The sequence below is a fragment of the Scomber japonicus genome, chromosome 18 (assembly GCF_027409825.1).
Source record: "Scomber japonicus isolate fScoJap1 chromosome 18, fScoJap1.pri, whole genome shotgun sequence".
Lineage (NCBI taxonomy): Eukaryota > Metazoa > Chordata > Actinopteri > Scombriformes > Scombridae > Scomber > Scomber japonicus.
Window position 1 is genome coordinate 10,746,383 of NC_070595.1, and position 27,730 is coordinate 10,774,112.

Sequence of the window (27,730 nt, forward strand, 5' to 3'; positions counted from 1 at the left end):
TTGTGGAAGAGGCCGTGCTCCCTATGTAGATATGAAGGATTCATTAGAAGGTGACAAAATGTGATTTCAGGTGATTATACACCAATTAAAACATACTTATGAATATTATATTCCATTTCTGCTACATCCATTCCTCTAGATGCCACTAAATTCTACACACTGCACCTTTAAATACATTTTTTTGAATGGGAGAAGGATTGTATTTATTCCTCATCACTTACAATGAAACCACATGAGGAAGGATCTTAGTGCCCAGTATGCACAGGTTTTAATAATTAAAAATGTGGGCACCTGATTGTTGTTTTAGGACACACATGAAAAACTGTGAACTTTAATCTGGGTTTAAACTATGGTTAAAATGCATGAGCCACTTGAAGACTTTCACCATTTGAATTTCCATGGTGCTTTTGTGTGCAATTAATCAAATTACCCCTTTGTAACTGGCACACAGTTAACCCGGGGGCTATGGGGCCCTGGGGAAGTTGTCTACTGGGTAATCCAGCTGTGATTATGAGTGATGACATTGTGTGAAGATTACACACAGTCTCCCAGGGGTGCTGTGATCTGCCAATCAAAGTTTCTACTTAACAGTGAAACATTCATCCACATAATGATAATAGGACTGTGATAATAGCGGCTTCTGTTGTCTCTGTCTCTATTTTTAATGTCATCTTGTCTGTACTGTACGCCAGTAATCTTCAACATCAAATCGATCATGGGGCATAAAGGTAAAAATGTTCTCCTCTTCCATGAAATTAGATATATAAATAAAATATCATTATATACAAGTTATAGTGATGTATTGTACTAACAGTAAACACTTATTGTTCCCTTATTAAAAAGTGTCCAAAACTGCTTTTCTATATAAGATGCCAGTGTAACAAGAACAAACGGCACCTATCTCATACATCAACATGGAATTTATTTTCATTATAGTTTCAGATGAACGTTTCACATTTTGTACAAAATCATTAGAAAATGCCTGACATGCCAAAATCCCACAGCTAATCCTTGTTTAAGGGAGTCATGCAGCATCCTCGATCAGTTGATGAGGCTCAGCTTGAGCTCCAGATCAATCAAATTATAACACCCACTATCCAAGAGAGCGTAGAAGCCATGGTCATAACCCTGACAATATGGTACAGTATTATCTTGCCACATCTAGTTATGTACAGAGTAGAGATACAGTAGGAGGAGAATCTCACTGACGACGCATCATTCTCGACTGATCTGCTTTCTGACTTGAGCTGACCGCCGCCTCCCAACTGTCTTTTATGTATGGACACAGTACCACGTCAACAACACCATGCATGTTTTCTTACGCATGACACATCATTGGTTACGATAGGTTACGTAGATTTAAAAAAAAAGATAATCAACCAATGACTGCAGGCCTGCGGAGCGGGACAGGGCGGAAAGGTCCACTGAGCCTCTGTTTCGATGAGGTAAAAGTGAGCGGGTACAAATGTAGGATAATTACTTGATGTTTTGCCAATGTACATGCCCAGCACACACACACACACACACACACACCAACAAACGCACACACACTGATGATTTCTCAGCACAAGCGCACAAACACACACTCTTATTCGCAGACACCTCTGCCTCACGCCGAAAGCTTCCGAATCATGCTTTTGAGGGTAAACTTGAGGCGAGAGCAGTGATCTTTGTCACTCCTCTCCGGAAAAGTGTGTGACTGTATGTGAGAGAGGAAAAGGTCAGAAAAAGATAGCACACACCCTCGATTAAGATCTGACAACTGAAAATAGATTTTTATTAAGCCAATGCAAAGAGATCCCCCCCTCTCGAACAGAAGAAACCATGACGCCGGGGCAGAGAGGCACTTACACAATCGTCTTCACTTTCATTTTACACAGTGCCTGCGTCTGTGTGTGTGTGTCTTCAGTGGAGACACAGCTACATTTTTGATCAAAACGTCCAACACGCACACTCACAGATACTCGTTTTCACATTAGAGCATGTTTTTTTTTTTTTTTTTTAGCGGTTGGCACATGTACATGCAAAGCTTCAGTTTGGCCGGCGCAGGCAAAACTGAGGGAAAAGGGAGCGAAGGAAGGAGGGAGGGAGAAAAAAAAAATAATTAAAAATTAGACGTGAATGTGAACAAACAAACGCACAGATAAGACTGACAGACAGGCTCTTGAGTGCTTTGAGCATTTAAAAACAACCCCCCCCCCCCGCCCCCCACCCCACTCCCCCTCTCTGATCCTGCCCCTGCCTCTGCCCCCCTTGTGTCACATGTTCATAGCAGCACCAGAGGAGCCCTCTGATTGGTGGGTACAGCCGTCCGTTAAGTCAGTCAGTTTCAAGGATGAGTGGTGGTTGCTCGTTCTCCTCCTCTAAACGTAAGTCGTTGAGGTCGTCTTCTAGGCCCGCCCCTCCCACTGCGCCCTGCTCTTCGCAGTAACCTGGGTAACAAGAGTTCAAAGGAGGAGTATCATTTCAAAGCAACATCTTCTGACAAGCATCAATTACTTATAAAATCAACACAACTAAACTTAAATAATAGCAAGTACACAAGAGACATTTCATTTAGAAAAGTTAAATAATGTATAACCCACATGCGCTCGTGAACACATCAATCTTTTGTGAGATGTACCTTTAGTGACAGCGGCACTGTAGGTTTGGGCCACAAGAGGGCGATCGTGTGACCCTTGCTCAAGGATCTCATTGGCTGGCTCAGCACTGCCATCTAACCTGAGGTCAGAGACAACAAAGATTCAGTATAAGTCTCTTAGATGTTAGCTGCTGATAATGTTGTTGGATATCTATGTATCCTTGCTCTACATCAGTCGCATTTACTGTGTGTGTGTGTGTGTTACCTGTGCTGTTTCATAAGTGTGCATTCCCCTCCCTCTTGTGGATCCAGGTTGTACAGATACAGGTAGCCATCAGCCGCTGCTACCAACAACCTGGGAATCTTCTGGATCCTAATTTGAAACAATGAAAAATTAAACTTAAAGAACATCCTACAGGTGTAAAAAAAATCTAAAAAAAAACAACAACAACAAAAAAAACAAACAATAAAGAGTTCAAAAACTACTATATTTACTCTATTTCATACTAAAGTGCCTCTAATTATGGGTCTCATTGGCTGAAGTAAAGTTCTGAAGTATTTTACTATTTTTTAATTTTTTTTTAAGTATATTTTTTCGGGCTTTTTTTGCCTTTAATGTACAGGACAGTGGAGATAGACAGGAAACAGGAGGCAGAGAGAGGGGGAATGACACGCAGGATAAGACCACTCAGCTCAGGATTCGAACTGGAGTCACCTGCAACGAGGACTGTAGCCTCAACACATGGGGCGGGCGCTCTACCCGCTGAGCTATGCTCAACCCCTGAAGTATTTTACTATTAATGATAACACATCTGTGTATTAATCATCTCCTCATATGTGAAGTGATTCATATTTTACAGAAGTAACAGATTATTCTTTGTAATAAATAACAAAAACGGTAGTTAGAGTGGACGGCTACAGTGAGTCAGCACCATTAAGCATCATATACAGACAGTATTGAACACTGTTTGATTTATGTGTCATATTGAAAAACCATCACAACAACCAAAGCAACAACTGGAAAAAAAACTACTGTGACAGACACTTTTTTTTCTTAAAAGACTAAAATAGAATAAATCAGCTGCTTATAATAAGCACAATGCAGACTGAACAGAAGGCACAACACAAACTTCAATGATTTGTCTAAATCTGGCCCAGAGAGCAGACTGGCATGGAGTCATGTATTTTTACCTCTTTCACTTTCAATTCCTTCTAATTCTTTCAGCTGCTTCCTGGAATCTATACATTATTTTACCCTGTTTCAAAAAACAAGAAAAAAAAGAAAGAAAAAAAAGACTGAATATTTTACGTATACTTACACAGCTAAGGCGCAGATGTTCTTATGTCCACAGAAGGGCAGACGTACGGTGGCGAAGGCTCGCCCCTGGGTGAACATTTCTGTCACTTGTGAAGGCAGGTAGGTGGTGGACGCCATTAGGACCTTGCCCAAGTACCCTCCCCATGTGGTGGGCTCCTCTGCCGGCCTACACACACACACACGCACACGCACACGCACACACACACACACACACACACACACACACACACACACACACAATGTCGAAGCTTGTAGTAAACAGGTAAGGGGAATCCCAGCCCAGCTGCCTTGGAAGCCTTTTTAAAATCTGACATTATTAGGAAGGAAACAGAAAGGTACGTACACATACTTCTCCTTCTGCGTCTCTAATTTGAAGATGTGGACCGTCTCTGTGTTGCTGGAGGCCGAAAGGTACAGGCCTTCCATACTGAACGCCAACGAACAGATACTCACACACCTAGAAGAGCAAAGAACGCATGCACAGAGTCACACCTCATTCATGATGTAATCTAGTCCATCAAGGTGAAAGAGCTTCTATTGCTGGAAAATCTGAACTGTAGCACAATAATCATCAAGTCCTCTACCTCTTGACTCCTCGCCGAAACTCAAAGAGTTTCTGTCCCTCTGGGATTGAGAAGACACGGATGACTGTGCCCTGTGAGGAAGTGAAAGAGACAAGATGATACACAGAGGATGACAACAGATGAAGGGGGAGCAACAAGACGGGTCCGTATTTACTCCGGTTTGAAAACAAAATCACACACGAATAATGGAAATAAGCAACGGGCTGATATGCAGTAACTCATCCTACCTTCTCTGAGGCTGTGGCCAGTTTGGTTCCACTGGCATCAAATGCCAGAGCCGCTAATGGGCTGTCGTGGGCTGGAATCATATTAGCTGCTCGCTGGAACACACACACACACACACACACACACACACACACACACACACACACACACACACACACACACACACACACACACACACACACACACACACACACACACACACACACACAGTTAGATTAGTTAGAGATGTGCTACTCTCAGATAGATACAAGTAATGAGCATCGGCTGTGACTGATGGCAGCAAACACTATCTGACAGAACAGTGAGGACACAGTAAAATATACTCATTTTGGCTTTTGCTTGTTTCTACGGTAACACACAATGATCAGAAAGATTCAATCTGAAGGCTTCAGTAAAGAAACATATGGCCGGGCAGTACTGTGTTTGTGTTCACCTACCAGGTTGACCGTGTCAAACACCTGGACTTCTCCTATCGTGGCACTGCCGGGGTACGCCAGGTAACAGTTATCATTGCTGATGGAAAGGGCACACAGTCCTGGAGGCATACACAACAATTATTAACAAGGGATGTCAAAGAAAGTATGAAATTAAAGTAATGAATTAAGTATGTGAGACTAGAATAAGTATTTATAATAATTCTAGTGAAAAGTTTTCAGTCTTCAGAGGAAAACATGAAAAAACGAAAGAGAAACTAAAATCCTGAAAAACTAGTGAATCACATTCCTGGTTTCACTATGAGTGCATCTACTGAATAGGAGCAGTATGTGAATGTGTTGTCCTTTAACCTTCAATTATATATGTTTTCCAATGACTTCATTTGATCTTTTTGTGCAGACGGTGTGTTGAGAAACGGTTTGTCATTCCTCAGACAGACCTGAAGGGTTGGGTGGAGTCTCTCTGATAGTGTGCAGCACTTTCATATCTCGGATGTTGTGAATGTACAGCGACTCCTCCAGACACACGATCAGCCTCTGCAGAGCAAACAACAAAGCACCGACATCACTATCAGAAGGCAAACACGACTTAGACGTTTGCAAAAGATAAATCGGTCTTCAGTTGATTTTGTGTTGTTATTTCTAATGAAAGTGTATGAGACAGAAGGTCTGACGAGGGCCCACTTTCTACCTGTCTGTTGAGTTTGACAGCCAGTATGGTGTTGGAATAGGAGTAGTTGCAGATCTCAGTTCCCTTCTTGAAGTGACAGACTTTAAGCTTCCTGGGAGCCTTCAGGCTGACGATTGCTACCAGGCTGCTGGAGAACAGACGCTCCACAATGCACACATCCTCTGTGTCAGCTGCAGGGACACACACACACACACACACACACACAAATCAACACTTCACTGCTTTCACTCAGATCAGTGGCATCCTCTCATCTTTTATTAGATGAAAGTTAGTTTAAACTGTAATGGATGTGAAAGGGTACAAATAAAAACATCACATTATAACTCTATTTAGAAGGCTGTTTCACTGACAACACAACTTGAATGTCCTTCTAGCTGCTTCATTCAAATCTAACAGGAGTACCAAAAAATGTACAGGTTAGCTAACCATACATGGGTGTTGATGCATAATAAAGGCTTCAGATTTCATACTATACATTATGGTTCACTAAGGAGGAGGAAGATTGATGTTTAAGTAAGGGAAAAGTGCTGACAATCATTATTAATATTTAACATAACAGTAGCACTAATGGTGCAGTGACTGTTTCCTGTCTAGACAGCATACACCAAACACAAAAAGATATGACTGAGCAAGAACATTACACAGTACTGATAGTGTTACTATAAAACAACAAGCTTCAAACTCCACTGTTATATATCTGCTCACTGACTAAATGAAGATCATGTACACAGAAGAGGATAGAGGACATTAAAATTACAATACTTACTACATTCATATATCTGCTCCAATTTATCCACAGAGGACAGGGAGAAAAACTTGTATCCTGATTTGGTGCCAACAGCTAAGGACCTTTATAAATAATAGAAATAGACACAACAACAGTTGTTGATCAATCATTACATCAGCAAGGCTATCACACCCGAACTCACTGACACCCAAGCACATTATTATCATACAGCCTAAACAGCCTTATCAAAACCGGACACTTGACTGGAGTGATCTGCATGCTGATTTATTTCCAGTGATCAGCAGATGTACTAGTCAGACTGTGACAGTGGTCACACGACTGCGGCTGTTTTGCAATAGGACCAGGCCTGTGTCGTTCAGTGTAGCCACCAGCTACTTTAGCAGAGTATCTCTTTATATCTTACTATAATATATCTACGTTTGTTGCTACTGTTTGTGTAAAAAGACAAGCAGTGACCCAGTTCCAGTTTTCCTCTACATTATCAAACTGTTAGCGCCTATCTTTAATCAAATGTGACAAATAACGGCAAAGTAAACATCGCAGCTAATGTAAAGACTATCTGCGGTTAATAATCATAACACATTTCACCTCAGTCCACCTTGTAAGTTACATGACACTGAACCTACATGTGTAGCTAAAGTTAGCCTCGGACCACACAGCATCATGGTAGCTAGAAAGCTAACGTTATGCTAGTGACCAGTGAAACTAAACATATGTGGACATTTTAATTAGCTAGCTAAACTGAGCGTGTATTGGCAACCATTTTAAATCTGAGACACGTTATCCAGGCTATTTCACATGGAGCCCTGTCACCCTGTGAGACGCCCGGACATGTCAAACGTCAGCTAGCTTGACAGTCGGGGCCATCGGATCCCCAACCACGGTCCCCCGGCCCTGCCTTACGTGTTGTCCTGGTTAAAGTTGGCGAAGAGGAGCTGGCTTCCGCCGGCGTCCCCGCTTTGACTGGCCAAGTTCATGAGCTCGGCACCATCGACTTATAAAGGTCCGATAAAAACAGCAGCAGTCCGGCTGATATTAGTACTGTGACAGGTTGATAAAGTGTAGAGCTTCAGGGAGCCATCGCGCTTTCTTCGCTCTGTAGTGATTGTTGTTGTTGTTCATTGGGGCTGTTGCTTCACTGTTATGCGCATGCGCCGATCACGCAGCGTGCGGCAGCTTTAAAGAGCCAGGACAACTTTTTTTTTTTTTTCAAGTGCGCAGTCTTAATGATACTAAACAAAATGTAATCACTGTTTGTTACAACTATGACTGGTATGTTTCTGTTTTCATATCGAGGCTCCACGAGAGACATAAAGTCGGACTAAATACAGCTCTCCTGGAATCACTTTGCTGAACAGTAACTGCTGCTACTGTGATGTAGCAGCGCCATCATCCGTCAATAAGTGCAAATAACATCTAAACTTTAGAAGGCATCCCACACACCCTACAATGATAAATACCGTATTTATTCAACATATCACGGATAATACAAGCCAGCTCATATCTCCTATTGACTTCACCCAAAATTCAATACAATGATAAATAATAAATAAACCGAATAAAACACGTTTCCTAAGAGAGTTACAACGTAACAGAAAGAAGATTGTACTATACAATTGGTCAAACGTATTTAAAAATTTAAAGTATTTCCATTTTAAATAAACTATTATGAACAGTTTATTATGAATTAGGAAAAAACATTCACCTTCTACATATCTAGTCCTGTTTCCCCTACAGAGACTCACTTTAAGATTACCAGAAACAGAAACACATAGCCTGTTGTTGATTTTCTGAACCAAAAAAAAAAAAAAGTTTAATTTATAACTAATCCACATTTTCTCTAACAGGTTCTGTTGCTTCAGCCTTACTTGGTCTGGTAGCTTCTGGTGGCTAACGTCAGCTAACTTTATGGATTTTATTGTGTGATACACATGACTGACTGAGTCAATTCACTGACTTGATACTGATGCAGTATGTTTTAGCTACATTATCCTGCAACTATCACTTGTGCCAGCAGTAGGCGCTCTTCAGTAAAAGTCAAGACAGTCTTGCTTTAACCATTACCAATTAGTGAGATAATGTGACTCTAAACCTCATTAAAATATGTGTTGTTATAATTGTTTTATTATTATTGTTTTATTGTAAAAAGTTTTATAATTGTATTCTATTACCATGTTGTTTTTGTATTGTTGTGTGTACATTGCATGTCTGTTACCTGCCTTAGAGTATTTATTATAAGGACAGGATGTTTACAGAAATCAACTAATGTAGGAAGATAATTCCATTTATTTACAATTATTTCAGCTTTTGTGAACTCCCCCTACTCATTTATTCACCAGGCCAGATCAGCAGTTTTCTGAATGGCTTAGATTTCTTTTTGTCTTTAATATGAGTGTCAAAACATGGTCTGAGGCGTGGGATGAGAGGGAAACCGTGAGTGATCTGATGCATTCAGTGGATTGTAATTTAGGGTGTGAGTCACCGTTTTTTTGTCTGGAGCGTATTAGTTTCAATTCACATGCTGGTTTAAGTCTGAGCATGTCAGAGTGTGATCATGACTGATACAAATTACTCACTGCTGGTGAACAACATACCAGCACAGTGAACTCTGCAGACAGCATAAGACAAACGGAGCAGACAGACTGTCAGCTGGCACAAGTATAAAAGAGCAAAAAAGAAAGAAAAAGAATCAACACACCCAAGAAAACTATAACATCAAATCAGTCTATGGGGAATTTTCTTCCCTTAATGCCTCTGTTGTTTTTAACAAAAAACAATGCCTGTTTCACTTTGTGAGCAGCCCTGTGTGACAAGCATGGATCAACATGTGTTTTTAATTAAATCTGAAAGTAGTGAATCCTCTAAATGTCCACTGATCGGCCTGGCACTGTCACTTTACATAAATCTCTGTCTTCAGGCACACACAGTTTAAGTTATTGCTATCTGTAGGGCTGCAATGAAAGAATATTCTCAAGAGCAATTATTCTGAAACTTATTTTCTTGATCAATCTATTAATCACTTGGTCTATAAAATGTCAGAAAATAATGGAAAATGGCCCATCTTAGTTTTCTAAGAACCCACACAAAAGTTTTTGAGCAACAGTCTAAAATGTAAAGAGATTCTAATACAAGAGACTGAGAAAAGCATGGAAGTGTGTTTAGTTTAAGAAGAAACCAGCTAAAGAAAATAGTTATGATCAATGATAATAATGATGGCATTTTATAAGACCTACTGAGGAGGAGCATTATAGAATCAGAGAAAATCTTGTGCATTTAGTTTGTAACTTTTCATCTTTATATTAATCACAGTGACTTCATCCATCCATCCGTTTTGAAGTGATTCTGTTAATCAGAGCATGTAAGTCCTTTGTTTGCTCCCAGGTCGCCGTGATACTGTGTCAGCTGTGTCCTTTGGTCCAGTTGACTGTTTTCAGAGAGTGAGTGGCTGCCTCTCCTCCAGAGGTCTGTCAGCACAGGCAGAGGTCCAACACACTGCGTACTGGCCTTTGGTTTACACAAGCCATAGCGTCCAAATAAACATGATGGGCAGAGAGAGATGGAGGTGGACGAAATAGAAAGCAAGGCTGCGTATCCACTGTTAGAGGTGGCGGTGGGAGAAAAGTTGATTTTGATGTCATGATGTTGAACAGGAAAGACATTTTCTGTGTATTTAAAGGCTGCTAACAGCATGTCTTTAACACCATTTAAACATTAAACATATTCTAATACAGGAACAATGCATTACTTTATTTTTTATTATTATTATTATATTATCATAATCATCATCTATAGGTCTATAAAAGGTCTATAAAATGTCGGAAAATAGTGAGAAATGTTTTTTTAATGTTTGTACTCTTTCATGATTTTGTATCCAATAAGAGGAAGGAAAAAATATGGTGTTATTATATGAAAAAAACAATCAATAAATGGTCTGAATTCCTGGAATAGTACCCAAACTGCTGGTGCATAAAATCACACATACACAAACACAAATATTGTCCACATGTTCAACACAGCCAATCTAGCTGTTGGTTGTTGGTTGTACGTTTTGGTGAGTCATTATAGATAGAATACAAAGTCAGTCTACATGCTTGAATTCTTGTAATCACTGTTAGGAGTATCTGCAGTGTGCTGGGGATCACCTTTTTATACTTTACTTGTAAAAATATGCTAGTCTGGCCACTGCCATCCATATTTTGAATTTTAATCTTCAAACACAGCTGGAGGAGGCAGCGTAAATGTGTAACATGTTTTGTTTGAATGGCATGGAAACCTGTTTGGAAATCTGTTTGCATAATGTATCTGTTCTATCTCACACAGCGGCTGCTCAGTGCCACACGGGGCTTCTGCTGGCCACTGTTGTTGTTGGATAATATTTAATTTTCCATGTAGTTTGAGCGTGTGGTATGTGTGTGTGTTCCTTGTGTGTGTGTTTGTGTGAGTAGTTGTTTGAAAGGAGACATGAGTGCATTTGCAAAAAAGAAGTAGATAGAGAGAGAGAATGATAGCCTTTGCTTTTTATTATAGGGAGATACAATAGAGACATAGCAGTAAGATGTATTTAAACCATCATTTAGGGAGTTAAACTGCACAGAAAATATAATTTAACCTTCAACTGAATAATTAAAAATGGAAAAACACGAGCCTGCTCTGCTCCACTGTCTTTTTTTTTTTTTTTTTGGGGGGGGGGGGGGGGGGGGGGTAATGTGGGCGTTTGGGGAGCTTGAACTTCTAAATCTGTGACTACAGCCCTGTGATACACTGTTGTGGACAAATACTGCACATTGCCTACTTTTCAGAGATGAAAGCATTTCCATCGTGTAAAGCATGATTGATTTATTTGTCCTGCATATTAAAGTTTAGTAAGCTACTACATATTTTATTGTAGATAAAATAAATGGCTACGTGCACAACATAGCGCTCTACAAAGCCTTCATAGTCTTTTTAATCACTGGATCACATTGGATGCCTTTACTTCACTTTTCCTGTATGATTGGTTTAAGTTTCTACTGCAACATAATAAATGTTCACATGTGGCACCACGTTGAAAGTGAAAACTGAGGCATGAGAAAGAGTTGTTGTGCTGTGGGGAGGGCTGGCTGTTTGCTGCGGGTGTGTTATCATCAGCCAGGAGAGGGGAAAGGGGAGGGGAGGAGAGGAGAGGAGGGGTTACAAGCCCAGTCCCGCGGAACATCCTGCAAACACATCTGAGACTCGGAACAAAAGTCTGAACAGTTTCTCCCCCTGCGAGCTGAGAGACGCACCGCCTCCGATCCACCGCAGCTCTCGTGTTCGTGCCGGCATGGCTCATTGTTTGATCTCCAAAAAAAAGTGCCAACACTTTAGCTGAAGTCGTGTAGTTGTTGTGGAACAGTTGATCGGCTCTGCAGGTCGTTGCCCCTCGTCTCTTGGACCTATGTGTTTATGTTTGGACGCGCGGCGGTGGGACATCCGGAATGGGGAATCCGTAGGAGGAGACGACGCTCGCTGGTGTGCTGTCTGTAGATAAGAGCGCGAGCGCACCAATGCGCGCACGCACAGAAAACGCACATAAGCACGAGATGGACTTGAAGAAGACAAAATTGGGAAGGTAACGTAGATTTTTGTTCTACTAGGAAAGTTTCAGTGCCCCTCTGATCTGATCTGGCACTACATTTTTCATGTGTGACATATCCTGTGCATCCATGCGCACTGACGCACTGGCACTGGGATCGTCCCAGAGGGATGTTATAGATTAGTTTGTGTGTGTGTGTGTGTGTGTGTGTGTGTGTGTGAGAGAGAGAGAGAGAGAGAGAGAGAGAGAGAGAGAGAGAGAGAGAGAGAGAGAAAGAGTGAAAAAGAGAAAGAGAGAGAGTGAGTGAGAGTTTTACCATCAGAAAAATTGTGTTTCGTGCACAGAACCACTACCCCATCAGTCTCTCTGCTCTTCAGGTTCTGGGTGGCCTATGGTTCAGTGCTACTCAGTAAATTCTTCCCTGGAAATGGCATCATACAGAAAGCAGTTAACTGTGTATTACAGTAAACTGCTGGCATGCTTTCATCAGTCACTGAAATTCTTGTGTGTGTGTGTATGTGGAGGAGGGTAAATAGGAGATGGTTATAATCGTGAGAAGCTGAGTTTGAGTCCCTGAGGAGATGAACTTGATCTTTGCTGTAAAAGGAATAGCCCTGGAGTTACAGCCAACGCAGGCGCACACACACACACACACACACACACACACACACACACACACACACACACACACACACACACACACACACACACACATTCCTATAGTGTATTATATCCTGCAAGGATCCAAAGGTTCTGATCCTCTTAGATGCCACCGATCCTCTTAATGTATGGAATGTGCTATAATGGGATTTTATGACCCTTGCATTACACTTGCATTCATGTGAGATGAAAACATGGATTACAAACACATGCACACACACACACACACACACACACACACACACACAAACATATATTGGAGTCGCACACCTGTGTTGCGTGCAGAAGAGAAAGTAGAAGTGTCTGCAAAGACAGAATCTGAGTAGAAAAACATGAGAAAAGAAAGAATAGTGTGCTGATGATGACAACAATGTCCTCTCTGATCAGAGCCTGTGAATCCCTACTTCCTCTCAGTTCATTACACACACACACACACACACACACACACACACACACACACACACACACACACACACACACACACACACACACACACACACACAGAGTTCTGTCATAACCCATTAGAGGACATCAGAGTGCTACATTCAAGTCCATTGATAGCTACTACAATACCACAACAGTGCTCAGAAAAAATACTGTTCTCTTGTTATGCACTTGGCACGGCCCTGTGGAACTGCAGGGCAGAGACGAAGCTCTACAATTATCTAATGTCATCTCACTAAATGTTTTCTGTCTGTGGATTACACCGTTACAAAGACGGTGCATGTGACGCAAGCTCAATTGTAAAAAGAATGTACTGTATTTATTGGTTTTTGTAGGAGGAGTCATGCAGGCATCGACATGTGAGCAGCATTTTAATAACAGTGATTATGAGCCTGTTTTTCAACCATAAACTAATAGAAAGTCTTGGAAAGTATTTTAAAAGCCAAAAAAGAGAAAAAGGATGAGGCAGTGACCCTTGATATCTTGAATCGGAAAAAAACCCACATTTTCTGGCTCCATCCTCTTAAATGTGAATATTGTTTGGTTTCTATAGTCTTCTATGATAGTAAACTGAATATCTTTGGGTTATGGACTCTTGGTCGGGACAAAACAAGACATTTTAGGTCACATCTTAGGCTTTAGGAAAGATTAACAGTATCTTTATAGTTGCAATACCATAAAATAGAATAACATTTGTCCATTATAAAATCAGATCTGCAAGGAAACTGTTCTTAATGTAATTTGCCTTTATTACAATCTCAAAGTTTCAGCCATATTTCCTGTTGAGGCAATTTTATACTGAAGAAACTCTTTCTCCGTGATTTTATGTTAATGCAATATTATTATGTTATATTAAAAGTATAATTTTAGTAATTTTGTGTTTGATATGCTTCACTTTCTCCATTTTTTAATAACACACAGCTATGGGATATGTGATTCCTGTTTGTGTGTGTGAGCGTGTCATGATGAGCAGTCAGCCTAAATGTGTAATGAAATAACACAGCTGACCCACACAGACACACCTGTGGCCCTGCACATTCAAATTGGCGTGTGTGTGTGTGTGCGTGTTTGTTTGTTTATGTGTGTGTGTTCATCTTGATGTATAAAATGTGGTTTCGTAACATCTCCAGATGTGGTTATCCCTGTAAACTGGGATTGAGAGATTTTCTGCTGATTAGATAGTCTACACACACGCATGCACCCACGCTCACACATACACACACACACACACACACACACACACACACACACGCACACACACACACACACACACACACACACACACACACACACATGTGTAGTAACTTTCTCGTAGTGTACGACAAGATTACAAATAATGCAAATGTAGTTAATGGTTAGTGGTCAGCGGTTTCCTGTTGTGGTAGCAAAGAAAATGACATCACTGGTGACCATAGCAACGCAGATAGTTGCCCCAGTAACGATGAGGCACACTAAAATTCAGACAACGTGATGTGGATTAGAGACCTGTAAATCCTCCAAGAATGACAATCACACATACACACACACACACACACACACACACACACATGTATGCATGCGCGCGCACACACACACACACACACACATACACACACACACCATTGGCTTTCATTGGTTCAGCATACAGTAATTTATTAACTAATAAAGCAGCACCTTGTTTTGCCTCCAGATACACACTCATTACTTGAATACACTCTCTCTCTCTCTCTTGCTCTTTCTCTGCCTCTCTCTCAGGTTCATGAACTGCAGGGTGCCAGCCAGTAAGAGATACCAGCCCACTGAATATGAACATGCTGCGAACTGTGCCACACACGGGGTGAGCCAAAATGAATATACTCAGACAGACCGCACACACACACACACATACACACACACATGCACTTTTCAGACATCTTAAATGCTAGTTAGTAGTTTTGGTTTATACTCTCTGTCCCAGTGTTTTCTGTGTTTAATGCCAGTTCAGAGAATCCTATGAAAAGATGGAGAGGATTGTGAGGAATGAGGCAGAATGGGGAGGATTTTTTTTTTTTGGCTGTGCATTAGAGGCAGTGGGCTGTAATCTGTGATTCAGCCTGTAGCTTTCTCTAATCTGCTGTAATCCCTGAACGCTCCTGCCTCCGAGAGAGCAAGAGAGTGACATGGATGGAAGAGAACAGAAAAAAAAACATGGCCATAATGACTGTAAAGCCAGAAACAGACGTGGGTTCATTCATTTCATTCATTGATTCACTCCATGTCATTCTGCAGGGTGTGTATCTCATAATGAAGCCACAAGGATCATCTGTACCTTTTCTGAAGGCACTGAACAATTTAACAGAGGTTTCAGGGACAGAGGAATGTAAACAATGTCAGGAAACTATTTTAAGGCGACTGAAGGACAAATTCAGAACTATTTTCCCACATGTGACTGGTAAAGAACATCAACCAACCAAAAACCCTTTCATAAGGACTACAGTATTCTTAATGCGAACATGACCAGACAAATGTCGTGTGTGGGTGTATAATTTCCTCGCTTAATCCCTGTACTGAGCTTTTATAAAATCCCTGGTTACATTTCCAGTATTTGCAGATCTTTTTTTTTTCTTTCTATCTTACATTGTATCAGCAGCAACCGGATACAACTCAAGATATGACACAGGAAGCGCATTATCAACTGTTATCAAAAATCTTATATAATATAAAATATGTGTGCATCATGAGGAAATGATTAAAATAATGTTCATGTTGTGTCTCTTGTGGTCCTCCACAGTTCTGGATCCTCCCCAGTCTGTTGGGTGGGTCTGTCCTCTACTTCCTGTCTGTGGATCAATGGCATCGTGTTGCTGCCTGGCTCTATGGGAGCGGTCTCACCGGCCTGTTTGTCACCTCAACACTCTTCCACACTGCTGCCTGGAAAATCAGCCATCTCCGGTGTGTGTATGTGTATGTGTGTGTGTGTGTGTGTGTGTGTGTGTGTGTGTGTGTGTGAGTGTGTGTAGTAGTAGAATATGCTGGTAGGGATTTGGCAGATGTGTGTGTTGCACCAGTAGACTTCTACAGCACACTCAGATGTACAGTTTGTTAATTATGTTGTTAATTATGACAAATCCAGAAGGCTGCAGACCAAATAACAGATGTGTTGTGGTAATGAAAATATTATCTTCAAATCATACCCACTGAAAACAGGTCACACACACTCTCTAACATAGAAACAAACCTGAAAATGTAACACTTTATATTTCTACACTCAGAGCCTGGCCATGCCAAAACACATAACATACTTTTTTCCCCTTAAAGATTCAATATCTATTATAGAAAATGATAGTGCTTATCACACTTGAATATCTAAGCTCAGGCTAAACCAAATAACCACATAAAATAGTTCAAAAAGGCACAACAAATCCTGTTTCATATGTTGAAGGACATGACCAGGGGCACTTTGAATGTGTGTGTGAAACAAAATGTTCACACTAAAATGTGAGACCCTGCCATGCCCTGAAACAACTTTTAGTACCTGTAATTTAGGTAATCTAATTTTCTTACTTGGTAAAATTTCTTCCAGCCTGAACCCTGTGTATTTTAGAGATTATGAATAATGAAGAGATTATGTTTTTCTCTGAATTAGATGCAATTTGTCATAAAATTTAATTTAGAAATGAGCTCTAATCTAATCTCTTTGTGTCTGTGCAGGAAGGTGGAGCAGCGTTTCCACATGTGTGACAGGATGGCCATCTACTTTTTCATCGCAGCCTCCTATTCTCCCTGGTGGGTCTGGCGTCGCATGGTTGCCTACCTCAAATTAGAAGCAGTCTGTCGGACGACCCAGCTGGTGGATGTGCTGTAATGATGTTTGTGTGATGTGCTTCACCAGGTTGATGCTGAGGGAGCTGGGGCCCTGGGCGTGCCACATGCGCTGGCTGATCTGGGTCATGGCTTGTGTAGGATCCATGTATGTCTTCTTTTTCCATGAGAGGTAACGCCAGCTCTCTTTGTCTCTCTCTCTGACCGGTGTCTTGGTTTGACACAATTTACCTGAAACCAGACTCCTGTTCTCAGGTGTTTACACCAAACAGTCGGCAGAGACAATTGCTCTGAAAATTGGAGGCATTGCCTTTTCATGTCCCAGTTTTCTACCTGCAGGTACAAGCTGGTAGAGTTGCTTGGATATGTGGCCATGGGAGCTGTTCCTGCTTTGGTCATCCTGTCTATGGTGAGAATAAACCACAAAGGTTTAAGCATTGTCTTTCTTTTTTAAGAATAAAAAATCTCCTGCGAGCCCCTTTTCCGCTGCAAGAGGCTTCCTGCTATTGTGCAGACACTGTCTTTATTTAAAGAGCCATGCCGGTGGTTTTGTTTGTTTTAGCCCCTTACCTACAAATCATTGCTTTCTGTTCCTTTGAGTTTGCTATAAAATTAAAATAGCAGAGACTCGAAACTTCCTTGGGATATAAAAAAGGTGATTAGAATTTTTGTTAAACAATGGCATTGACATTTAGTCCATATTTTTATTGTCAACAAGTTTTATTGTGTTAAAACCAAACAGTGTCTTAGTCTGACTCCTTGGATGTAAATCCTTGAAGAAGAATCACAAATATGTAGTTTCCTTACCGAAATGTAAAAAGTAATTTCTAATATCAACTGGGCACTGTGGTTTGTAGCAAACATTATTCAATCAGAAGCAAATAGTACTTTTGTTGGGGACTACTTTCAGTAATGGATGAATTTACATTTGGCACTCCAAATTGAGCAAGTTGAGCTTTTACAGCACTTGGATGGTCTACTATGACTCAATTTCAAACTAACCCACAGTGCCTGTGTTCACCATAATAAAGGAACATGAGTGGAGCTGTATGGCAAAAAGACAATTCAGGCTTTGGCTACACAGAAAACTGTATGCTTTTATGTGATCTGAGCTCAGTAGACTAAAACATGCAAAATCTTTATCTTCATTTACTTTATCTAATCGTTATTTTTCCTAAAGCCCACAGCTTGAAATTTATTTAGCATAGTTCTGTCTACTATGGAGGCTAAAATGGTTTTAATTACTATACTTTTTTTTTTAGCAGCTGACCGTAATTATGCTACATTACAGGTGGACCGTGCAGGCGTGTGTGAACTGGCTGTGGGAGGTGTCTTCTATGTGGTGGGCGTGGCATTCTTCAAGAGCGATGGCCTCGTTCCCTTCGCCCACGCCATCTGGCACCTTTTCGTTGCAGTCGGAGCAAGCGTTCACTATTACGCCATCTGGAGGTACCTGTATGTACCTGCACCTCTGCTGCAGACATCGAGGTGATTCACCGTTCTCACCTGAGATCACATGGTTCGAACCAAAAAGAAGAGATACTTTCAGATAGGAGATAAGAGATGGTGCTGAGATGATCTGACCGCTACAGATCAGATGAAATTCTCCCTAACTAGGACCAAATATTCTCACTGTCTAACTAAAAGTCACTACAACATGTTAATCATATAACAGACTGACCGGTGAACATTTAGCCTGGCTCAATCAAACTTGTGACAACTGATTACAAAGTATCACCTGCTGATGAGACCAGTTATTTTTACGGTGACGTGCCAATCAAGCTGGTCTGAATGGCCAGATGGACTGCCAATCAATACAGACAGAGATTTAGAATTAATCTTCCATTTGTGTTCATCACTGTAAGGGGGATGTTTGCACAGATATGCCAACACGTGTCCCTGGAAGATTTTGTCTAGTTAAAGGAATAGTTTAAAATTTTGGGAATTGCACTTATTTGCTTTCTTGCTAAGAGTTAAATGAGATGATTGACCTCCTTGTCTAACAACTCTTGTTAAATGTTGAGCTGTAGCTAATAGAGGTTTAGCTTAGCTTAGCTTAGCATAAAAATGTAAAATGGAGGGAAGCAGCTAGCCTGACTCACTCTAAAGTTATCAAAATCTGCTATTTGCACCTTTTAAAGTTCACTAATTAACATGCTGTATCTCATTTCTCTAATTCATGCAAAAAGACATGTTGCAGTTTTATACAAAGGAATATTTCTTGGCTCAGTTTCTCAGTGACTTTCTGAGGTCTCCATCTGTTGTCAGGAAGTCATGGCTATGCTAAGAGCTAATATGTTAACCAACTGCTGTTCATATGTAATGTACAGACATGAATGTCATCAATCTTCTCATCGAACTCTCTGAAAGAGAGCAAATAAGCTTACTTTACTGAATGTCAAACTATTCCTTTATACATACTTCTGTTTAATGGAACTAACAACATACAGTCTGTGACTCTGTCTACTAAACTATGCTAGGCCAGTAAACTCCAACCACAAGTGATGTGCCAAAACTTACTATGCAGGCATTCCTTTATATTGGTGCTAACCCTATATTTTAATCAGTGTCACAACTGTAGCGATTTTATTTTACTCATGTCCATTTTTTCATAGCGACAATATATGAAAATTCAAAGTTGGCAACACAGCCAACAAATTCTTCAGTAAATTAAGTGAATTCTTTACGTTGGGGCTATTCTTTTTTGTTACTATGGTTTTAGACGGTTTTAATTTAAACTTTAAACTCTGTTCAACATCTTTATTGTTACTGGTTTCATAAACAAACATACTCATCTTTGGCTGTCTTTAAACAGTCAACAGCATTAATAACACTAGTGGGACACACTGACATGAATTAGCAGTCAGTCTGAAGGCAGACTGTAATTAAAACTCAAACAAGTTGACCTTTGTTGAGGACAACCAGGATCAGTAGAACTGGCCTGGTTGTGTTTCTGTTGTGATTTTATAATCGTCATGAATCGATCACTAAAAAGATTCTCATGATTTTCTGTAATGTGATTTAAAAGAAGAAAAGTCAAATCAATGTGTCAAATACTCAATTCATAAAGTATGGTTGTCAGAAATGTAGAGTCTATCCTCACACTGCTTTTTGTCAAGGTTATATGTATTGATTATCTTTATGACTACCAGCTGTTTTGTTTAAATGATGCACTCTTACCCTTGAGCACTTTTCTATCGACAAATATACTTTCCTGAAACCTTCCAAATGACAGAATTAACATGTGGACATGTTATGAATGCAGATTATATATGCAAACTTCCATTTTTACTTCTATGCTTTGTCTGCACTGTTTAGATCAAAAAGGTTTTTCTTAACCAGTCGTAGTTAAACAGTTTCTGTTTGAAATTTCTGAACAGAGCACTTACTCAGGAAGTGAGCTTTTTTTGTAAATCAGATGATCTATTTTGTAAAAATGTATTTCTGAGAAATCACTGAATTAAATCAGACACAATATATTAAACTATGATGGATCTGTGTATTTTGTGGATGCCAAATATGCTTCACCACATCAAGTTTCAATCAAATAATATCATTTATTTACAAAAATAATGTGCAAAAATTAAACAAGATCCATTACAGTGTGTTGAATTTGTTTTTGTCTATTTCATGAGGGAATACCAATGACAGATGATAATGATTCTATATTAATGTGTGTGCAGGTTGATCATGAAAGTGTGTGTGCGTCTGTCACTGTGATTGTGTGAGGCTGGTGAGGAGTCGCAGTCGTAGTGGCATGGCCACGTTGGTGTCACGGTGCCACTGGGGTGTGGTGACATGGGGAGGTGGCGTCAGGACACTCTGAGCCACACCGGGGGCCTTAAGCAGTGACCACAACTCCTCTCCTCGTGTTACTATGGCAACAAGGTCCTCTTCATCAGAGCACCAAGGAACTGACCCACCTCTGGCTACTGTTCGTAGCTTGGAGAGGAATAGCGACACCCTGCAATAGACAAACAAATACATGACATCACAGACATGTGTATGAATAAAGAATGAAGAAAAACTTTGATGTGTGTGCCTGTAAGTCACCTGGGTATGAGGTCATGTGATCGCGATGCCAGCTTAGCGAGCGCGCTCATTAGGGTGGTGATCACTCGAGGTGCAGGACTACACGCTCCCGGAGGTGGGGCAGATGAAGTGATCTCAAACAGCACAGCCTCCAATGCCTCAAAACAGGAAGTGATGAGCCTCACTGAGCAGCGCGAGTCACAAGACACAGACAGGTACTCTCCCAGCACCCACACCTGAAAGCCAAACAAGGTAAATATATTCTCAGTGTCTGTGTTTTGGCACATTTTATTATTTCAGTGTGATATTTTGTCACATTTCAGTCTACAGGGATTTCTTCCCGTTAAGAGTGTTTTTCCTTGCCACTGTCGCCAAGTGCTTGCTCATATGGGAATGTTGGGTAGAGTACGGTCTAGACCTGCTCTATATGTAAAGTGCCTTGAGATTACTTTGGTTGCGATCTGGCGCTATATAAATAAAGATTGATGGATTGACAGTCTCATTACCACGTGCGTGTAGATTTCTTCTTTGCTGTAGACGTTGGCTGTGGTTCCAGCAAACTCCAACAGCTCATGAGACTGGTCCACTACCAGAGAGGGGTGGAGCTTACACAACCTCAGCAGGTGGCAGCTGAACACCCTGCAGAAGCACAGAGACAGTGACAGGATCAGGATGAACAGGATGAAACTCAGACAGATGTTCCAGCAGAGTAACACTGTGTTTTACTGTACCTGTGTATCTCTTTGATGTAGCTAGGGATGTTGAGGAGGAGGCCACTTCTCTCCAGCTGCACCAGAATCAAGTGGGCTAAAAGCTTCTCATCAGCTACCTAAAAAACAGCCAAATGCTTGATATAGTGCATCAAAACTGAAACTAAACATCCAGCCTGTTCAAAAACCTGACATTTATCAATCATTAACGTTATGTTATATAAAATGGACAAGATGAATCATACCTACATTTTTAACCTCAACTGATCATTCTTATAAAAAGGTATAATTCATTTGTAAAGAATGTTTAATCTCTTCACCATAATAACTTTGTTGAAAAAAATGTGCAACAGCACAGGGACAGTCTGGGTACACTGAATGACTCTTGGCCAATCAGCAGCCTCAGCTAGCAGCTCATGGAGAGTGCTCAGTCGGTCAATTGTGTCACCTGTGGAGGGAGACACAAAATCAGTGATTCTAAAAAACAGACTAAGTGACCATGGAGACTCGTGAAAACAATTCTCCATGATGAAAAACAAAATACTACATATATATAACAGCGACCTAGTAGCTGAATGGTTCCAGCCAGTGACCTTTGTGGCATGTCATACCCATCTCTCTATTACAACATGTTTTAAAACAATGAATTACATGTCTCTGATTACCTGAGCCTGCTTCACCTCGCAGCAGGAAAAGGAAAAGCCCTCGGTAAGATGGGCTCCGAAATGCATCCAGTGACATGAGGCCACGCCCGCCTGACTCAGAGATGGGCAAACATGTTGACCTGCAGCATACAGACACACAAACTCAGTGAAATAAAAAAACAAGAAGCAAATCAATGTGGTAGGCAGCTTTGACATTTTTTAGGCAATATGTGTGTGTGCACCTTAACTGCAACACCAGTGTAGCAGAGAGACAGGGCAGGTCGAGCAGTGTGTGGAGCAGCTCCACTGCAGTTCCAGCTGTTACCAGAGAGGGCAGCAGATCCACAAAGTCATCTACCACCGCTGGGCTGTCCCACGCTAAGAACTTCAGAGATAAAACACATAGTCCTCACTAGCCTACAATGAGTATATATAGTGTATACCAATCAATAGAATCTCTGAGATACAAATCTGTAAAAAAAATCTTCTCTGGTTTTCACCTTCAGCAGGTTCGGGAAGGAACGGGTGTATTGTGGCACTCGAACCTGCAGGCTCTCGAGGTTCATTCGGAGGAAGCGTAGTAGCTCGTGTGCCAGGAAGGGGTCGTTGAACAACTCGGCAGGGAACCGGCTAAAGACCAGCTTCCACACACACTCACAGTCTACTGCTGCCATCTCGCCTAAACAGGATCAAGTGCATAATTAGCCATTTGAAAATTCATGTTTTCAAATCCTTTTGGCATTAGTGAAAAAAGGAACTGAACTGTGTAAACAAATATGCATGCATTTAACCATATTTGTGCTCATGTATGTATGTGATTAAGATAAGGGCATCATAAATTAAACACCATTTTACTGGGCTCAGTTTTCCATTTTTATAGAGATACAGTATGTTATAGTAAAAACATGTAGTGTGCGCACCATGGTTGAGGTAGAACTGTGCTAGAGGCAGCAGGACTCTGGCAAATGACAGGTCTGAGCTGAGTCGCCCATATAGCGCCTTAATGCATGGGAACGCCCGGTAGACCAGCGAGGTGTCCTCCACACACACACAATCCAGGATACACACAGCCTCCACCAGACACTTAGAGAGGAAACAGGACAGACACAATGACAGCATCATTATGCCCTTCAAATGGTCTCGTTTTTTGTTTTTTTTAAAATCTTTTAAATATATTATTTCCTACATTTCCGACAATGACGTATTATTCTGATATAACTGACATGAATTTGTTGTATTCAACTGTTGTATGTGTGGATTTTGTCACTTAATGTTAGTGAAGTTCAGCTTGTTTCTGTGCACATACACGAGACACAGTGGTTAAGAGGACACGTTGGATACTGCTGTTTTAAAGATTGTTAGAACCAGAAACTGGATAATAAACAACAACCCTGCTGTGTGTATGTGTTAATTCATGTATATTGCAATCATTATGGTCAAAAATGACACATGGGCTCACCGCTTTCTGCAGTTCTGTATCTGTCCTTTTGTGTGCCTCTGAGACAAAGAGAGGAATACACATTACAGCTGTTCACAAGTACACAGTGTATAATACAACAGATGTGCATCAATTATTGATTGAAATTCTGCATTCACAACTACATAACTTACATACACACATACACACACACACACACAAACACAAACACACTCACTGCGATCGCACTGTTCGATGAGGCGTTGGCAATACTGGAAAGCCTTTTCTCTCAGACGCTCCTTTGGAGGCAGCAGTCGGCTGGAGGAGGAAGTCGCTGAAACCATAGAAACCACTGAACCATCCACCTCCGACCGGTCATCTGCAACATGGGAGACCAGATTCAAAATGATTATTTATCATAATAAAAGTCCATATGATGAATTACCCCACTGCTTGGTGCCAAATGAAAAAGTTATAGTGGAAAGCATATTTGAAATGTTTGAAATAGTTCAATATGTTCATCTTGTAGAAAGATGTAAAAATCCAGTCCAACAAGAGGAAAAGTGGAGATCAACAAGAATTATGTCATGATGAGCTATTTGACATGGGAGTAAAAATATACAATGAGTGATATCAATTACATACAGTGTTATTTGATTATAGAATTAGTCCTGAACAATTACAGAAGTGCCACTGAGCTCCTCACCAGGAGGTTTAAGAGAAGAAGGCAAAAGGTACACACACACACACACACACACACACACACACACACACACACACACACACACACACACACACACACACACACACACACACACACACACACACACACACACACACACACACACACACACACCAGTGAGGAAGTGTAGATAAGGAGTTGCAGATCAAGATTTCTGGTTAGAGGGTTTGTTAGATAAATTGTGGATGTAAGTAACGATCATATCTGAAGTGTTATGAGTTGCCCTGTGTTGCCCCGGCGTTAAAAAAGAAGATGTAGAGTAGGAGTTTGCTTGGCTTCTTAGATGCACGCGCATGCAGGGAAGGTCCAAAACCTCTCTCATATATCTTACCATTAGAAAAGGAGTGGGAGTGGGAGAGGGAGAGACTGAGCTGTAGCCTGTTTGCTGGGAATGATGAAAACACAGAGCAGGTCATCTGAGACGCGTGATATGAATGAATCACAGACTTTGTGGTTGATCATTTCAAGGCTGACGTTCCTCAAAAGACTCAAATGTGGTTGTTTGAGAGGACAGTGAAGTCATGAAGGGGCCAAATTAAATCCTGGATTATTTTTTCCAATCACAAAATTAAAAATCCCTACATTTAAAAAAACAAAACAGTGATCTGACATTTTAGTTAATTTAGCTCTGTGGCTATGACATCAAATAAAGAGTATCTAGCATGTGAGGTCAAATTTTAGTATCAGCGTGAAGTCATACCAGCGTCTGCTGCAGTGTTGCCATTAGACCCAGAGTGGTAGGTGAGGAGCCAATGGTGCAGCATGGAAAAGGAGTAAACGTTCATCCACTGGTCCTCAGTGAAGCCTTGACCCACACACAACACTGTGAAGAAATCCCCTGACACCGACCCATCCAGCTCTGCTATAGGCACCGGCTGAAACCCATCCACAAGCATACGAAAACAAAGATAAACAATAAGGTAGGAAAAGCCTAACGTCAAACAAAACTCAAAAGAATTAGAAGCATATGGGACCTTGATGAATGAGTTGAAAGCTATTAGCGTGCTTCCCAGACAAGCATCAGATATTGAAAGGTCTGTACCTGACGTGACCTGGGTCCTGTGAAAAATCCTCCTGAGGAAGCCCCGCCTCCCTGAGTGGTGCTAGCGTAACGCAGCCAATCGACAAGCTTTTTACTTAGGACGGTCATGTGATCTGTAGTCAAGTCAGAAAAAGAACATGGGTTTGTATCATCATCATCATGGATGAGCCATCTAATCTATTTTACTAGTTAACAAATTGCACTGAAACACCATCATGACTTCAAACGTTGCCTGACTGTTTGTTACCTTCAGTGAGGCACTCAGGGCTGTGTGTGAGGATGGTGTTGAGGATTGGCAGGGTGTTTGTGAGCGTGTGAGACGGCCCCTCCGATGGTCGGCTTTCCAGACTGCGGAGAAGCTGGGCGCAGAGAGATGACAGATCGGCCCTGGATCCAGTCTGTTGGGGTCAAGAGAGTACGAGAGATAATGATTTGCCTAGATGTACCAAAACAAACAACAATGCTTGTACTTTATAGCATCCGTACATTGTTGAAGATCACAGAGTAGAGGCAAAAACAGCCCTGTACAATTGTATACACATCTCAGAATACTGATGAATTAGGCTGAGCACAAAATATGCACACTTCAGACCTGTGAGAGCAGTAGAGCAGCAGCATGGCTGTTCAGTTGACTGAAATTTTCCTGGTTGTAGTTCTGCTCCTGACCAGAGAGGGGCAGTGTCTCTCTAAGCACAGCTGAGCTTAGCACCTGTAGCTGCTCCGAGGGTGACGAGAGGAGTGGTACAACCCTCTTTTGAAGCTCTGAAGGCAACCTTTGATTGATGGCAACAGAGGAAACATGAGACTCAGGCAGAGAGCATAAACAGACAGAGTCATAATAATTACTACAATAACTGTCAAGTGTAAAAATAGTATTTAGTTTAGAAGCTGAGAAACAAACATGCTCTATTTGATGTAGAAAACATGGCAGCAGAAAAGGATTTTTGGTGATCTGAGTGGTCAGATGACATCACCACTGACAGTAAAAGGTGTTAGATAAATAATAAAAATAAAAAGGCAGGGGGAGAGAGTGAAGAAGGAAGGAGGAGTTGGGATACATTAAACTTGAACATGTAGAGATGAAATACAGTGTGTATGGACAGCAGCTCGTGTATGTGATGTGGGAGGTGTGGGTTGGAGCGCTTACGTCCTGGTGTACTTGGTGGCAGAGAGGATGAGGTGCAGCCTCTGCAGGGAGTCCACAGTCTCATGACCGATCTCCTTCCCCTGGAGCAGCTTGACCAATCTGCTGTAAAACTTCTGCAGCTCAGACTCCTGAATCTCCCTGGAAATGAGACACAGACACACAGACACACAGACACACACACACACACACACACACACACAGTCTCAATATGTTGCCAGTGAATGACCAGACACTATAAATTACCATTGAGTTTTTGGCTGGTGAGCCCCTATTTTACATTTGGGTGGTGGCTGGTGCTAATTTTCTGCCCTGGTAGCCACCTAAACTTCTGACCCAATATTTAATCACTTCCATATTTGATAACTTATGTCTCCCTTTGGTTGTTTACTGAGTAAGAAGTAACATTTGCAACATTGCATCTTACAGTCTCAAAAACCTGATGTTTGGTCGTTTCTGTCCGAGTGACACTTTATTGACATTTTAGTGAGTAAACACAACAGGCATCATGGCATCCTACCAGTGATAAAGGGCTGTAAAAATATCCCTTAAATAATATAAGTAGCGGCTGTCAATTCACAGCAAGGCTTTGAGAAGCTACCTAGGTTTTAGCCTTGTTAGCTTAGCTATTGAAATAAGAGCGACATGTATGAAACCAGCTGAAGAGAAGTCATGAAAGAGGAAGTTCTCATTTTATATTTTCTTACCTCGCTTGTTTAATTAAACTCTCTGAACCGTGAGAGTACATTTTGAGAGCAAGTGTGACATTCCTCTGCTACTGACCAGCGTCTATCTGCAGCGGAAGATAAACAGTGCGGTCGCTAAACTAGTCCTGACTAAAATCACATGACATGACTTTAGTTCCGCATTCAGCTCTCACTAAAAAACCCAAAGCGAAGACATAAATACCATGAACTTAAACGGATGATTGTATCAAGATAAATTACAATTCAAAATTAATACATTATAGTTTTTTTCCT

The 27,730-nt window shown here is 41.1% G+C and overlaps 3 protein-coding genes across 6 annotated transcripts; 1 reads left to right on the plus strand and 2 right to left on the minus strand.

Annotated features, from left to right (window-relative positions):
* Window positions 1-905: 905 nt before the first annotated feature.
* wipi2 (WD repeat domain, phosphoinositide interacting 2) lies at window positions 906-7,688 on the minus strand. 2 transcript variants are annotated; one of them, XM_053338476.1, is made up of 12 exons: window positions 7,485-7,688; window positions 6,600-6,682; window positions 5,834-6,003; window positions 5,583-5,679; window positions 5,146-5,243; window positions 4,711-4,803; window positions 4,484-4,554; window positions 4,249-4,356; window positions 3,901-4,065; window positions 2,847-2,954; window positions 2,624-2,721; window positions 906-2,432 (listed from the first exon to the last, which is right to left on the minus strand). In XM_053338476.1, exons 1-12 carry the CDS (start codon window positions 7,556-7,558, stop codon window positions 2,320-2,322), a joined length of 1,278 nt encoding a protein of 425 aa, XP_053194451.1. In that variant the 5' UTR covers window positions 7,559-7,688; the 3' UTR covers window positions 906-2,319. The 2 variants fall into 2 exon arrangements, with proteins under 2 accessions (XP_053194451.1, XP_053194450.1); XM_053338475.1 differs by having other exon boundaries at window positions 4,243-4,356.
* A 4,071-nt stretch (window positions 7,689-11,759) lies between these two features.
* On the plus strand, window positions 11,760-20,496 carry LOC128378295 (monocyte to macrophage differentiation factor 2-like). Of its 2 annotated transcripts, none has more exons than XM_053337762.1 (7): window positions 11,760-12,171; window positions 14,974-15,055; window positions 15,989-16,155; window positions 16,909-16,983; window positions 17,090-17,191; window positions 17,359-17,428; window positions 18,311-20,496. In XM_053337762.1, exons 1-7 carry the CDS (start codon window positions 12,107-12,109, stop codon window positions 18,509-18,511), a joined length of 762 nt encoding a protein of 253 aa, XP_053193737.1. In that variant the 5' UTR covers window positions 11,760-12,106; the 3' UTR covers window positions 18,512-20,496. The 2 variants fall into 2 exon arrangements, with proteins under 2 accessions (XP_053193737.1, XP_053193738.1); XM_053337763.1 differs by having other exon boundaries at window positions 11,762-12,171; window positions 15,989-16,149; window positions 18,311-19,136.
* Window positions 20,497-20,581: 85 nt separating this feature from the next.
* On the minus strand, window positions 20,582-27,558 carry ap5z1 (adaptor related protein complex 5 subunit zeta 1). Of its 2 annotated transcripts, XM_053337760.1 has the most exons (18): window positions 27,458-27,558; window positions 26,754-26,891; window positions 26,199-26,379; window positions 25,854-26,004; window positions 25,607-25,719; window positions 25,265-25,439; window positions 24,896-24,949; window positions 24,061-24,201; window positions 23,865-23,902; window positions 23,326-23,488; window positions 22,906-23,084; window positions 22,648-22,790; window positions 22,427-22,545; window positions 22,082-22,209; window positions 21,783-21,880; window positions 21,558-21,690; window positions 21,073-21,287; window positions 20,582-20,983 (listed from the first exon to the last, which is right to left on the minus strand). In XM_053337760.1, exons 1-18 carry the CDS (start codon window positions 27,496-27,498, stop codon window positions 20,731-20,733), a joined length of 2,463 nt encoding a protein of 820 aa, XP_053193735.1. In that variant the 5' UTR covers window positions 27,499-27,558; the 3' UTR covers window positions 20,582-20,730. The 2 variants fall into 2 exon arrangements, with proteins under 2 accessions (XP_053193735.1, XP_053193736.1); XM_053337761.1 differs by lacking the exon at window positions 24,896-24,949.
* Window positions 27,559-27,730: the final 172 nt, after the last annotated feature.